Source organism: Triticum aestivum, chromosome 3D (genome assembly GCF_018294505.1).
Source record: "Triticum aestivum cultivar Chinese Spring chromosome 3D, IWGSC CS RefSeq v2.1, whole genome shotgun sequence".
Taxonomy (NCBI): domain Eukaryota; kingdom Viridiplantae; phylum Streptophyta; class Magnoliopsida; order Poales; family Poaceae; genus Triticum; species Triticum aestivum.
Window position 1 is genome coordinate 45,447,437 of NC_057802.1, and position 15,394 is coordinate 45,462,830.

Below are 15,394 nucleotides of genomic sequence, written 5' to 3' on the forward strand. Positions count from 1 at the left end.
GATTTCCACGTGTCGAATTTCATCATAGCCTCGGACTCCAAGCAAGTAATTTCAGACATCACGAAGGGATCTCGAGGTTGCTTTGGTGCTATCATTAGTGAATTTAGTCTTAAAACAATTAATTTTAATTGTACTTTTACTTTCGAAGGTTGTGCTGTCAACGGTGAAGCACATAGTCTATCCAAGTTCTCCCTCTCTCTACGCCAGAGGCGTCTGATTTGGCCAACCTCATGATTCAAACTGTATCCCACACTCCATGGTTTCCATGAATATAAAACTTGGCTTTGTCATGAATATGCAACTTGTATTACTAGGAGGCCGAAGCCACCATATATATGATGTACATGAGGATGCCAAAAGGCAAGAATACAAAAGGCCAAAGGCCATCATCAATATAACTCTAACACCCCCCCCCCTCAAACTCATGGTGGCTCGACAACACTGAGTTTAGAGAGGTGAAATCTATGTTGTGCTCTAGTCTGTGCCTTCGTGAAGAAGTCCGCTAGCTGTAACTCGGAAGGCACATACTGAAGAGCAATAACATGATCCTGCACAGCAGCGCGCACATAATAAGCATCAACACCAATATGCTTGGTAAGCTCATGCTTCACAGGGTCCCGCGCAATACTGATAGCACCTGTACTGTCGGACAAGAGGGTGGTAGGTGTAGTAACAGAAACACCAAAATCCTCCGGTAACCATCGTAACCAAGTCACCTCTGTCGTCAGAAGAGCCATAGCTCTCAACTCGGCCTCTGCACTCGAACGAGAAACTGCAATTTGCTTCTTCGTCTTCCAGGCAATGAGAGAACCACCAAGAAAAACATAATAAGCAGAAAGTGAACGGCGATCCGAAGGATCACTGGCCCACGTAGCATCTGAATAGGCCTAGAGCTGTAACGAGCTGGAACAAGGAAAAAAGAGACGATGAGAGATCGTGCCGCGAAGATATCGTAGAACACGAAGAAGGTGACTATAGTGAACTGAAGTGGGAGCGGAAACAAACTGGCTCAAAATATGGATAGGATAGGAGATATCCGGACGAGTGACAGCAAGATAGACAAGACTCCCAACAAGATGACGATAACGCGTCGGATCAGACAAGAGCTCACCATCAGAAGCACGGAGGTTAACATTGAGCTCCATAGGAGTCTCAGCAGTGCGCTCGTCACTAAGAACCGCACGAGCAAGAAGATCCTGGATATACTTTTCTTGAGAAATAGAAAAGCCATCAGAGAAGGAGGAAACCTCAATCCCAAGAAAGTAACGAAGGGGACCAAGATCAGACATAAGAAACTGCTCACTGAGACGGGCCTTGACAAAGGCAATGTACTCAGAATCATCGCCAGTGATGATCATGTCATCAACATATAGAAGAAGAAGAGTGCGACCACGAGCAGAAAGGTGGACAAACAACGCTGGATCATGAGCACTGGGCGAAAAACCAGCTGCAGTGACCACAGAGGCAAAACGCTCAAACCAAGCGCGGGGGGCTTGCTTAAGGCCATATAAAGAGCGACGAAGACGGCAAACCATGCCATCAGGAACTGAATACCCAGGTGGTGGCTGCATATAAACTTCCTCACGCAACTCACCATTAAGAAAGGCATTCTTAACATCAAGCTGAGACACGGACCAGTGGCGAACAGAGGCCACAGCGAGAAGTGTGCGGACAGTGGTCATATGGGCCACAGGAGCAAAAGTCTCATCGTAATCACGACCATGCTCCTGCTGAAAGCCACGAGCCACAAGACGAGCTTTATAACGCTCAAGAGAACCATCAGAGCGAGTCTTAATCTTATAGACCCACTTACAAGTGATGGGACGAACACGGGGGGAAGAGAAACCAGGTCCCACGTGCCGTTGCGCTCAAGGGCAGCAATCTCCTCTGCCATCGCGAACTGCCATTCAGGATGAACAATAGCATCTCGATAAGAAGTCGGCTCAAGAACGGTCGAGAGACCATAACGAGAAGGAGAATATCGGTCAGGGGGCGGACAAGGCCGAGAACGAAGACCATAAGTCGGGTGAGAGGAGGAAGACAACACACCAGAAGTAGAGGGCACATCGGTAGACTCATTGTCACGACCGGTTTTTCAATAAAATATTTATTGAGAGACCAATCCCTTTTACGGACCAATAAAGAAGAATTCCTTCTCACTGGTAGACAATATCTTGGTCACAGAAGAAAATACCAGGAGTACTGAATATAATACAAGGTTGAGCGGAGACTGCTCAACAATTTATTACATGCATGCCATTAAAACATAATGGCGGATAGGGTGGCATAACTACTAACTCACGATAGGAGTGGTGGAAATATCACCGCGAAGTGGGTGACAAGACTCCTGAAAACTAACAGCTCTTCGAGCGTCGGAGTGAAGCTCGAGGAGACTTATTGCGGGTGGCGGAAGCGTATATAATACAAGTGACCAATATCCAGGATCGCACGGGACTGACTAGGATTCCTCTAGGCGTCGGACTCACTATCAAACTCTTCATCCATGAGATCGCCTTCGTCAACATCTGGCCAAATCAACAAGCCAGGTGAGTACTATGAAAGTACTCGCAAGACAGTTCGGACTAAAGATATAACAAATGTAAACATGATGCATATGAACAGATTAACAAGTGCACTCAGACATAGGGATAATAATGCATGGGAAATAAAAGAGAAGTCGAGCGGTAGTCCTCCCGAAATCCCAAGATAAATACTGGGTGCCAAACGAGGGTCTGAATGACTCCTCGAGAGGAAAATGCAAGAATGACAATGCCGCAGTCGGGCGTCAGGGCGACACCACATAAAGGGCTTATATTGAAAGTAAATGACAAACATGCCACAGTCGGACGTCTGAGCGACATCACATAAAGGGCTTATATTGAAAGTAAACGATAAACATGCCACAGTCGGACGTCTGAGCGACATCACATAAAGGGCTTATATTGAAAGTAAACGATAAACATGCCACAGTCGGACGTCTGAGCGACATCACATAAAGGGCTTATATTGAAAGTAAACGATAAACATGCCACAGTCGGACGTCTGAGCGACATCACATAAAGGGCTTATATTGAAAGTAAACGATAAACATGCCACAGTCGGACGTCTGAGCAACATCACATAAAGGGCTTATATAGAAAGTAAACAATAAACATGCCACAGTCGGACGTCTGAGCGACATCACATAAAGGGCTTATATCCACAACTTAGTAACTCATGAATTTAAATCATATCAAGAGAATAATCAGGCATGAGGTAAACAACAGGGTTAGTTCATCCACAGGAATAATGTTTAACTAAGTTTACCACTCAAGTTTGTTTACCGGGGAAGAGTATACCATGAGGATTCGACACAGACATGGATACACTGATCACGTTACTTGACCATGGATACGATGACTCGGAAGGATTTGACTCTGCAGAGTTTGTACTTAAAGCACAGCCAACGGATTTCAGTAGTCACGGGGACTAGTTCCGTTTACGGTGTTTTGGAAGAAACACATCTAACCAATACACACCCATTCAACATTCCGAAGCCAGGAATCACCCTCGGCAACGTTCAAGAAAAACCTTGAGACGGGGAGGCTACAACCTCGCGTAGCATGGGATCAAATTTCTATACTCGCGCTCTAAGGGGTGCCCCCCTCTCGGTCCCAACCGGAAACACCCATGCCCCCTGACCGGATGACTGGCTTTAATCCAGGGCCATGGAACCCTCATCCCGGCCCCTCTATTTGGTGTGTACATGGAAAGAGGTTACCAACTTACTAAACCGCATTCTGGCAGAAAACATGTGGTAGCACGGAAGGGGGAAGAACGATAACGTGATTCCGTCCACGTTAACGTCAGAATTTAACGGATGACGTAAGGCTGGCATGCTACAACAGTACCACCTTACTGCCCTTCATGTCACCACATGACTAGGCCATCTCTCCTCAGAGATCATAGTAACTTCGGAACACACGGGTAGTTGCCTTACATGCAACGAGATACTCACCGATGCTCATATGCCATGCACAACCTTTCACGCAAACATGCAAAACACCTATCATATCAAAGGTTCAAACATGCTTGCCTAGTTCGGAGAAGTCGGAGTCTAGCTCGGCGAAGTTTGCGGCTCCGTCACCTCTCCCGGAACCTACGGTATAGCGAAGATGCATACTAACGTGAAAACCAACGCGTGCATAAAAGTTGTCTCAAAAAATTTCCAAATAAATCCTATAAAAAACTAGACAAAAATATAAGACTGTCAGAAAAAGAATCACTCAAAAATCACTTTTTATTAAAAAGTTATAAGGGTTTTAGTCCAGGGACTAATCTGTGATGAAACAGAAAGTATCCAGGGACTTAACTGAGAAAACAGAAAACGGTTCGAAGAGAAACGCGCAAGCCCACAGAGAAAACGTACTTTGCCCGAAGGCGCCAACAGAAAACGATTCGGGGAAAGAAAAGAGAGGCTGACGTGGGGGGTCCACATGTCAGGTTTGAAAACCTCGCCGGCGCTCGAAGGCTGCGGTGGTCGCCGGCGTCGAACCACGGCGAGTTAGGGAGATCGGAGTGTACCAAGAGGTTCAGCGTGTCCTTCCGCGTCGGTGGGTGGTGGACTTGGGCGTCGGGGAGCACCACGTCGACGGCGACACTTTCTCCGGCGGACGGCGGCTCGGGCGATGGTGGGGAACTCCGGTGGGTGCTGCAAACTCCGAATTGAAGCGCGGGTCAGGAGCGTGGATGCAAAAGGAAGCTACTAGCAAGAGATGGGAGGCAGAGGTGCACGCACGGGAGCGAATCGAGCTGGATCCCGTGGCGGGTCGCGGCGGCCGGAGTTGAGGAAGGAGACTCCCTCGGGGCTCTTCCAGTGGCTAGGCGTGGTCTTGGTGGATAGCAGAGGTGGTGTGGGTACTAGCTGGAGCTCGGGGCCTCTATTTATAGGCGATTCGAGAGGGTGGCAGTGAACGGAAAATCTCCGGCGAGCGATTACGGCGAGGCAGTGGCTTGGCAGAGGGTTTAGGTGGCCAGGCAGCATCAGTGAGAGTTACTGGTCCTGTTCCACTGCTAAACTCGGTCGGGCATGGCGTAATGGCGCCGGTCTTCGTCGGGGTCGCCGTACTGGCACGGCGGCGGCAGAGAGCGCGCTCCGCGCCTAGCGGTTCACGACGAGGGTGGCAGCGCGCACGGGGGAGTGGAAGACCACGCGGCGGCCTCCGGTGGCTTGGGCGGCGCTGGGCGGCGCCGTCTGCGCTGCGCTTCTCTCTGGCGGCCGCAATGCCGCCGCTGGCATCGGTCACGGGGCGGCGCACCTCCTCCTGCTCGTCGCTGACGCCCGCAAGCATCCAGGCGCTCGTGCGGTGCAGAGGACAAGGGGGAGGGGACAGGAAACACGGCGACGCCGGGGCACTGGCGAGATCGACAACAGACACTGAAGAAACGACAGTAGTTTCAGACACTGTTAACTGAATTTGACTGAACATCACAGAAACAGTGTCCAGTAGGTGTTCGATGAAATGATTTGGCATCAAGAAAAAAAATTCTGGAGCTGGGACTTGGTGAGGTGACCTCTCAATGCACCCAGAGGCTGCCTGATTTTTCTCAGATTTTTAGGAGCAGGATTTGAATGAATTTCATCAAATTTGGCAAATCTGGTCCAAACTTGCAGCAGGTGTAGTTTGAAAATTTTGAACTGAAGACCAGTGGATCTTCATGGATCTTGGTTGAGGGTTCAAAGGACTAGGAAGGGAAATTGGTTTGGGGGCAAAAATCAAAACAGAAAGGGTGGCTCCTTTGAAAATCTTCAAGAGCTAGAATAGAAGGCAGAAATTGTTTTTGATAAGAAATAAATGGAAATATTTATATGGAGAGGTTCAACTTGCTGGATTTGAAATACATCATGATCCAAAGATGAGGAAAGGTTTATGAGAGGGGATCTACACTTAGGTCATGGCAAGAGAGATTTGTTGAAAGTGGAAAAGGATCATTCCAAAAGCCATAGAGCTTTTTAAAGGAATTTTCAAAAGATATTTTTCCAAGTGAGAAACATTTTGGTTTGAGTCCAAATAAAAAAAAGGGAAAAACCTCCAAGACCAAACTCAAGTCTTGGGTGAATCCAAAACAAAAACACTTGCCACAAAGAAAGTTTTTGAGAGGGTGGGTTTTTTAGAAGAAAATTTAAATCACCTCCCTCAAGTCAAATAAAAATTTTGAAAAAGCCAAATAAAATTTTGGGTGTCACACTCATTCACAACACGTGAACGACGAGTATAATGGAAAGGAAAGGACGGAAGAGGTGGAATCACTGGAGGTGGAGACGGGGAATGTATCGGTGATGAAGGTGGAGAAGGAGAAGCTATCGGCGATGAAGGTGGAGAATCATGCGACGAGTGAGTAGAAGAAACCGTAGGAGAGGACGGTGTCGGATCTGCAACAGCAGGATGAGGAGTAGGAATACTGGGCACAGAGGGAGGTGTATCTGGGAAAGTAAGAAAAGAGATGTCCTCCATAGAAAAAGCCGAGGAGGATGGACGCAGGTAGAAGGGACGAGATTCATCAAAGGCACATCCCGGGAAATACGCATCCGACGACCGAAATGATCCCAACACCGATAGCCCTTATGCTCATCACTGTATCCAAGAAAGACACACTCAACAGACTGAGCGGTCAGTTTGGTGCGTTTACGAGGGGCAAGCAAAACATAGCAGACACAACCAAACAAACGGAGCGCCGAATAATCAGGAGAACGACCAGAAAGACGCTCGAGAGGAATACCACCTTGTAGAGCAGCAGATGGCTGAATGTTGATGAGATAGGTGGAAGTAGTAACAGCCTCAGCCCAGAAGTGAGGCGGAAGAGAGGCGGCGATCATCATCGCACGCGCCGTCTCAAGAAGGTGACGATGCTTGCGCTCAGCCACGCCATTCTGAGCATGAGCACCAGGGCAAGAGAACTGAGCAAGAGTACCCTGCTCAGCAAGAAATCCTCGCAGCGCATGGGAGATATACTCATCAGCTGAATCTGCGCGAAAAACACGAATAGGAGTGGAAAATTGGGTATGAACCATGGCAGCAAATTTTTTGTATATAGATAAGACCTCACTACGAGAAGACATGAAATAGATCCAAGTGTACCGAGAAAAGTCATCTATAAAGATAATATAGTAGCGATGACCCCCTTTCGAAGCAAAGGGAGCCGGACCCCAAACATCAGAGTGAACAAGATCAAAAGGACGCTCGGACACTGACTCGCTATGAGGATACGGTAGCTGAATCTGCTTACCAAGCCGACAACCCATACAATCCAACGAAGCGTTACCAGAGACAGACCCCAGAACACCACGATGAACTAGAGACGAGAGACGAGAACCACATAAATGGCCAAGACGATGATGCCACTACTGAAAAGAGCTGGTAGATGCAACAACAGGGGTTGCGAGACTGGCAGAGGTGGCAGCGGAGGGAAGACGAAGTCAGTCAAGCTCCCAGAGACCATCAAAACGTCGAGGGCCAGCACCAAGTAGAGCGCCCGTGCGACGATCCTGAACAAAACATGAATCAAAGTCGAGAATGACCCTACAACTAGAGTCAACAATCTGACCACCAGATATGAGCTGCATGGTAAGTCGAGGAACATGAGCGACGGAGGGAACATGAAATGAAGAAGTGCTAAGAGTGCCTCGACTAGCTACAGGGAGGGGAGTGCCATCAGCTGTAAGAACACGAACAGGAGACTCGACAGGTCGAACAGAGGTCAAAGTGGAAGAATCATAAGTCATATGAAAGGATGCTCCAGTATCAAGAATCCATGGGGATGTACCTGGAAGAGTAGATGGTGGTTTCTCAGTGCCAGAAGAGTCAGCCACGGAAACTGCAGAACCTGTCGGTGAAGAATCCCAAGCATCAAGCAGGCATCATAGCTGCGCAACCTCACGCGCAGACAGGGACACGGCGGGAGAGGTAGAAACACATGTCGACGATGAGCAATCGCCACCTCCTGTGGAAGCCGCGTGGAGAGTCGGCTGAGAGTAGAAAGTCAACGTAGAGCGGTCACCGTCGCGTGTGGAAGCCGCGAGAGGAGTCGACATAGAGCGCTCACCACCGCATGCAGAAGCCGCGGGAGCAGTCGACATAGGGCGAGAATCACCAGTTGCAGAAATCGTGGGAAGAATCGCTAAAGAACGACTAACACCATGCAGAGAAGCAGCTACAAGAGGCGCTGCAGTTGTCGAAGGAGTCAATATAAAGCGACCAGCAGCACCGATGGAAGTCACAAAAGGTGTCGGAGTAGAGCGACAACCACCACCTCCAAACGGGTGAGTACCAAGCACCGAGGAAAGACGCATGTATGAGAAGGGATCAATGTACGGAATACCGTCGAAAAACATGGGGCAGCGTGGGAGAGGGGTACCCGACGAACACATTGTATCACCTTTTTTTTCTCTCTCTCTTTTTTTTGCAACCACAGACTTCAAGCCAGGCAAACAGAAGCAGACCAACTGGCAGAGTAGCCGTCCGCTCACCAGCAGCCCAAAGCAATTCACGGGCCGTGCAGGGAGTAGTCCGTACGCGCACACACACAACACACAGGTAGGTGGATCGATTCAGCCCCTGTAGTTAACACACGCAGGTGTGAGAAGTGGCCGGCGGCTGATCTAGCATGGCCGATCTGAGGCGTAATCGGCCGGACGCGGACGCGGACGGCACCTGAACCGGTGGCCGGCCGACGCGGCCGATTTTGGGCGGGGACCCGAGCTGCTCGATCTGGAAAGGCAGGCAGCAGATCGCGAAGCGGACGGGATGGGTGGGCAGCTTCGTCCAGGCACTGGAGATGGCGGAATCCAGCGGTCGGCGGCAGAGATCGGCTGCTGGCCTGCAGTGGCGGATGCAGACAACCCCCTGGCCAGGGCGTGCACCTGCTGCGGGAGAAAAAGACGCACGGTGCGAGGCCTCCAAATCGAGACACCCGCGAACACGAGGTTGACGAGGGCACCGCCGGGATTGGACGAGACGGGGTGGGTGGGAGAAGAGGCGCCTGTGGTAGGAGTAGCAGACGACGTGGAGCAGCACAGCCGGGAAAAGGAAAACACGGCGGCGCGATTGGATCTGAGCACGAGTTGCGACGTGCGAAAGAAAAACCTAGAGCTCTAATACCATGTCATGAATATGCAACTTGTATTACTAGGAGGCCAAAGCCACCATATATATGATGTACATGAAGATGCCAAAAGGCAAGAATACAAAAGCCCAAAAGCCATCATCAATATAACTCTAACAGGCTTTACCAAAAAAAGAAAGACGAGAGTACAACGGCAACGGCATGTAGGACGTGCGAACGCATGAAGAGCACAAGCTGTTGAAGCTCCTGGAGAACCGGCCTCAGCAGTTAGCCTGCTGCAGTATAATGTTTATTTAGAAAACATAGGATAGTGTAGGATTTGTTTCTGTCTTGATCTGTACTCTAAAATAATCATGTATTTTTATATATATGTTCATGAGGATCAAGCAATACAATCAACGATTTCATCAATCTCTCTCCCGGGGCTGTCGGTCGTCATGACCGCCGTTGGGGCCATGCCGCTCGTACCTAGGGTTCGTCCGCCGGTCGTGTTGGCCGGCTGCCTTAAAGAGTCTTTTTCCCGAGCCTTTGCTCCGGATTTTTCTCTCTCCCACCGGTCATCTTGATCGGCGTTTTCTTTTGATTTTCCGATTAAGATCGGTTTGCGTCACCCGCCGCCGCCCTTCACACCCGCGCGCCTCTACTCCAACACGGGTGCGACCGGCCGGCCTCTTCACCGACCCGGCGGCCCCTAACGGTCGTTGTTCGTACGTCTGCCCACCCGTCGCCCCGACTCGACGGCCTCACGCGGTGCGGGGGCCCATCACATCTGCCATTCGTGCGCCGGCTCGCTCGTCGATCTACGCTGGCAGTCGTCACCCTATTCTGACCGGGACTCCTGCATCGCCTCGACCGGCGGCCTCGCGCCATGCGGTGGCCTATCACAGCCGCCGTTCACGCGCCGGCCCGCCCGTCAATCTACGCCGCGCCTGTACGGCCGCCCTGCCGACCATCGTTGTCGGCTTCCTCTCGGACTCCGCCGCCACCCCGCCTCCACCGAGCGGCGTCCCGTCATCTACCCGACCACTTCGTCTACTCCGACCACCGTTGGTGACATCGGCCCCGCGCCGATGGACACCGCAATTGTCGTTGAGTCTACTTCTCTGTTGGCCCCTCCGACTCCTCGACATAGTGTACAGCTCGTGCAGGTCCCTCGTCTACGCATGCCCGGTGCTGGCAACACCGATGAGTGCCTTCGTCCAAGACGTATCCCCGGGCCTAGGAAGCCTGGTGTGGCGCTTCGTCAACTTCGTGTTCGCCTGTCTATGCATGCCCGGTGCTGGCAACACCGACGAGTGCCTTCGTGTACGACGTGTCCCTGGGTTTGGCAAACCCGATGCGATGCCTCGTCAACATCGTCCTCTACCCGGCGCACACTACTTCGACACCACTGTGCCCATGACTAACTCGGCGCCTCCTTGCGCCTGCGGCTCCACAGCGACATCCTCGACACCGGCTGCCACGACTCAACATCGACCACGGCATTTTTCGCACGACTACCTCGACCACGGCTACACCACCCGCGCTCTCGGCTACCTCGACAAACGGCACAAAGGGCTACCGTCTTGCTTGAGCAACTTTGTCGGTTTTCACTCCAGCCACGCCTTCTGTGATGCATCGATCGTTACGACTGTGGGGTGTGTCCGTCGGCTTCTCTTCGGATTCTTCTCCAGTCTCACCGTGTGCATCGCTACCGTTGTGACTGTGGGGGGCGTTGAGTATAATGTTTATTTAGGAAACATATGATAACTTAGGATTTGTTCATGCCTTGACTTATACAATCAACGATTCCACCGATCTCTCTATCTCTTCTAACAATTCCAACGGAGAGCATGAAGCTGCTGGTGGACACCGAGGCGGGGCGCGTGCTGTTCGCCGAGGCCGGCAAGGACGTCGTGGACTTCCTCTTCTCACTCCTCGTCCTGCCCGTCGGCACCGCCGTCAAGCTGCTCGGGCCGGACTCAATGGTCGGGGGCGCCGGCGAGTCGGCGACCTCTACGCCAGCGTTCAGAAGCTCGACGGCTCCTACGTCCTGCCCGGGGCGAACACCGATGCGCTCCTACGCCCCGCCGTGCCCTCGCCGGCGGCGGCCCCCAGCATCTCCCTGTCCCTCCTCGGCCTGCCGAGCCCGTCGCCGGCTTTCTTCAGGTGCGGCTATTGCCACAGCCCCGGCTACGTGACGGAGGTGAGAGGCGCCAAGTGCCCCAGATGTGGCAACCATATGGCGGACGCGATCCAGTGCGTGCGGCCCGATTCCGGCGGCTCCGGGCAGGCCGCCGCCGGAGGGGCGAAAGGGTTCGTGCAGGGCGTGGTGACGTACACGGGGATGGACAACCTCGCCGTGACCCCCATGTCCACCATCTCCAGCATCACCCTGCTCAACACCTTCGCCGTCAGGGGCCTCAGCGCGCTCCAGGAGAAGACCGTGCGGATCGGCTACAAGGAGGTGAGTGGTGACCATTGTTGATCGAGCATACCAATATAATACCATCTCTCTCACTTGCCGGTGGCCCGCACCGCATGATTGTTGATGGAGCATTAATTAACCAATTGATTTGATGTGCAGGGTTTGGCGATTCTCAAGGCGGCGCTGCAGTCCAAGACCGTCCTCACCGACGTCTTCCTCGCCGGATGCAAGACAGGCCCGGTGTACGACTGACACACGCAGGGGCATCCCCGCCGATCCATCTAGCTTGGGTCTGCTATCTATATCTATACTAGTAGTAGATTAGCTTAATTAAGGGGTCTTCTATTTCCTGGTTAAATGTTGCACAATTTAAGACTTGAATTACTACTAGTATCGATTGGATGTTGATTTGTAGGAGATGCGATTGATTATGCCCTTTCAGTCTTGTTCGTGCTGCTTTGGTTGCATTTCCACTGGACGTGATTAATTCTTCGGGATGTGTTGGAGCCAGACCTGGTTCGACTCTCGACCTGTGGTCAAAAGCGCTTGCTGCAAGCGCCGCAGTGCTTTTGCGTTCTTGTTGCCAGTGTTTTTGACAGTGTTCTGGGTGTCCACCTTGTAGACTATCGTTTAACTCACCTCCGGGGTCGCGTCTGGGCAGTTGTTGGAGCTTTCGTCCATGTCAGACGCTTCCCCCTCCAAGATCTGGTGGGCGAACTCCACATTGGTGACGAATTGGGAGGTGGGTGGGCTCATGAAGATCGCAGCTCCCAGCCCCGACGAGGTGCCAAATCGCGAAGCCTAGATTTGCCGCATTGGTCGATGACAAACTATAGGTTTCCAAAGATTTTAACCTGACCTTTAGCAAGCGGAGGGATGAGGCCAACTTGTCCTACCAATCGACGACGGAGGTGAGGGCGCTGAACACGAAGATCCGGCCCGACATCCAGATGTTGCGGTCGAAGGTAGATCCCATCTGGACCTTAGCTCTGACTAGCGCTACCCATGCGCGTTGCTCCACTGTCGATGTCAAATCCGGCCGACCCCTGGATAGGGTACCGCGAGTCCGCGACTAGCCAAAAGATTCAGAGGGGAAACAAGGTGCAGAGTTTACCCAGGTTCAGACCTTCTCTGTGGAGGTAAATCCCTACTTGGTCATATTTATTGATGATGGGGGTGTACATAGTATAATGGTGTTCATAGATTTATATAGCTAGAGGTGATGATTATGAGATCTAGGGTGCATATCAACTAGACCAACTTGCCTTATAAAGGAGGACGAGGCCTAGGTTTTATAGAATCCAAATCGCTAAGGCGGTTTGAAGGGTCTCCGTGGTAGGCTTGCCTTCGACAGCAAGTCGTGTCCTTCATCTTGGAGACCCATAGGCGGTGTGGTCGGCCCAGACCGGGGGTGGCCTCATTGTCTGACTTCCGGTGGCGTCTTGATGACTTTAGTTTTAGCTCTTTTTTTAATGCCTTTTTAGAACACAAACTACTTTCTTAAGATAAGAACGATAAATTACAATTTTACATAATGTATTTTAAAGACAAAAAAATAACAACCCCTAACACCGGCAAGTTGTAATTGACGAGAACCACCACATCGAGAAGAGCATTGCTGTAGCAAGGAACCATTTTTGTGTCGCCATGAGGATTCCACCAAAGGATCCCCCTTCACGTTTTTTAAGATGCTTGAGCCACTCGGTTTGTTTGTGATTTGAAAGCAATGAATGCACCTTGGCCATGACGACAAAGTCCTTGGATCATCTAGATCTCCATTGGCGAAGAAAAAAATTGGTGCTCGCAATCGTTGGGAAGGAAGAAGAGCATTTACCAACTTGCAAAGGAATCACACACCAACTGTCGAGTTATAAAGAGAGCCCATAGATCCGGGAACACAAACTCTACATGCCCTTCGATGACTCTAGATCGGACGTCGTTGATTTAGGGAGAAACCAAAAATAGCTTATTCCAACATGCCATCACTGCCACCACATTGTCGATGTTGTTGGAAAACAAAAACCGAAGAAGAAGAAAATAAACAGGCGCATGGGTCCCCACTCCTATTGTGGCCAACTAGGCCACAAAACAGAAAAGAGGAGAAGGACCGATGCGACGACGTGGGGGAGATGTAACATTCTAGCCTAATAGGAATGACAGAGTATTCAACAAAGAATTTATTATTTTTCAGGAGCCCATTCGCAAGGGAAGGATGGGTGACCGACTAGGAAGCTTATCTCAGGGACGCTGATAACACCTACACATATGGCATACTAGACATCCGCCCACACACCATGTGAGGCGTAAGAAGGAGGCAGCCCACACGGGCCATGTGTGGGCGAACATTAGAACTACCCACACGTGTGGGCGCAGCTAATTCTCCACATGCCCAATAAGTACTGCTCATCCCACCTCGCGCGTGTGGCACAAAGCAAAAAATGCCCACACGTCCTGTTACAGCTACGTTAGTTACCCGTCGGACGATGCTTTAGTTGCCATCCGGGATGACAAATGTGTAGTTGTAAAAGCATGAGAACTCTCTCTGTTTTGGTTACTATAGTTTGCCATGTCCATGTCTAATTTATGGTAGTTTCCGCGTGCAATCAAACCAGAATTGCCATGTGTGCTTACCTAGTTGCCATGTATGGTTAAACATAGTTGTCGTGTGTGTTTACCTGGTTGCCACGTACGTGCAACTGCAGTTGTCATCTATCAACGAATCATATTTGCCATGTGTGTTTACCTAGTTGCCGTATACACGCAACTGTAGTTGCCATCTATCACCGTACGAGCGTCGTGTGGGCGAAGAGTAGTTCACCCACACGCGTGTGGACTGGTTGGTGACTGTGTGGGCGGGAACTGCTTCGCCCACGCGGCGCAGCTGGCAACTGCGGGCTACGGGTTGTGTGGGCGAGCGCTGTAACGCCCACACAACACGCCATGCCTACATGGCACTCAGATTTTTTTAGGATTCGTGCAAAACAGAATCAAGTTGGATTAAGGCATGTGGCCGATGTGCAAATATGCCACACGTGTGTGCGTTATCATTTGGATATCTCAAATGTGCACGTGTGAGAACAAAGTGCACAGAAAAGACTAATATTGGTTCGTGGAGTCAATGTAGATCCTAGGTGGTAGCGAGGCGCATAGACTACATATTGTTGGGTAAACTGGTGGGTTTGGCCTAAAAGTTAAAGGAGAGCTTCCCTTTGCCCCTTTCTAAAAGAGCTCCTATTGGATGATATCTGTGTAGGCTCCTCCTGAAGCCAGCACAAATGAGTTGGCCCGCGAGCAGTTTTTTTCTCTTTGATTGTTTAGTCGATTTTTAATAAAAAGGTTGTTGTTATTTAGGAGCTAGATATTTAAAAACATATTAAAAATTTAAAAATATTTTTTCTGCAGGTGCTTTTAAAAAGTTCTGTGTATATTAAAATTAAAATATATTTAATGTGTATTAAAAATATGTTCTTCATATAATTAAAAAATGTTCACCGTGTACTAAAATACGATATTCAGTGTGTATTTGAAAAATGATCATCATGTACTAAAAATGATTAGTGTGTATTTTAAAAATATTCACTATATATTATGATGTTTAATTCGCCAAATTGTACAAAAAATTAAATGTGCAAAAAGGAAAAGAAATAAAAAACGAAAAGGAAAGAACGAAAACAAATAAACCGAAACAGAAAACCACTCAAGAAAAAAGGAAAAAATAATGAACGAACAAATGAAAAAATTTAAGAAAAAAGCGACCAAAAAAACGAAGCAACGAACGACGCACAGCGCGCGCTGCTGCGTACTGGGCCGGGCCACCTGTGGTATAGGATAAGGATCCCGGTGTGCTTGGTTTTGGACTAGTTACTTGGGCTACGGGCTGAGAGT

The 15,394-nt window shown here is 50.1% G+C and overlaps 1 protein-coding gene across 1 annotated transcript; it reads left to right on the plus strand.

Annotated features, from left to right (window-relative positions):
- The first annotated feature begins 10,934 nt into the window (after positions 1-10,934).
- Positions 10,935-11,761, plus strand: LOC123076123 (uncharacterized). The gene is made up of 3 exons (XM_044498534.1): positions 10,935-11,069; positions 11,114-11,548; positions 11,669-11,761. The coding sequence occupies exons 1-3, from the start codon at positions 10,935-10,937 to the stop codon at positions 11,759-11,761; spliced, it is 663 nt and encodes a 220-aa protein (XP_044354469.1).
- The last annotated feature ends 3,633 nt before the right edge of the window (positions 11,762-15,394 follow it).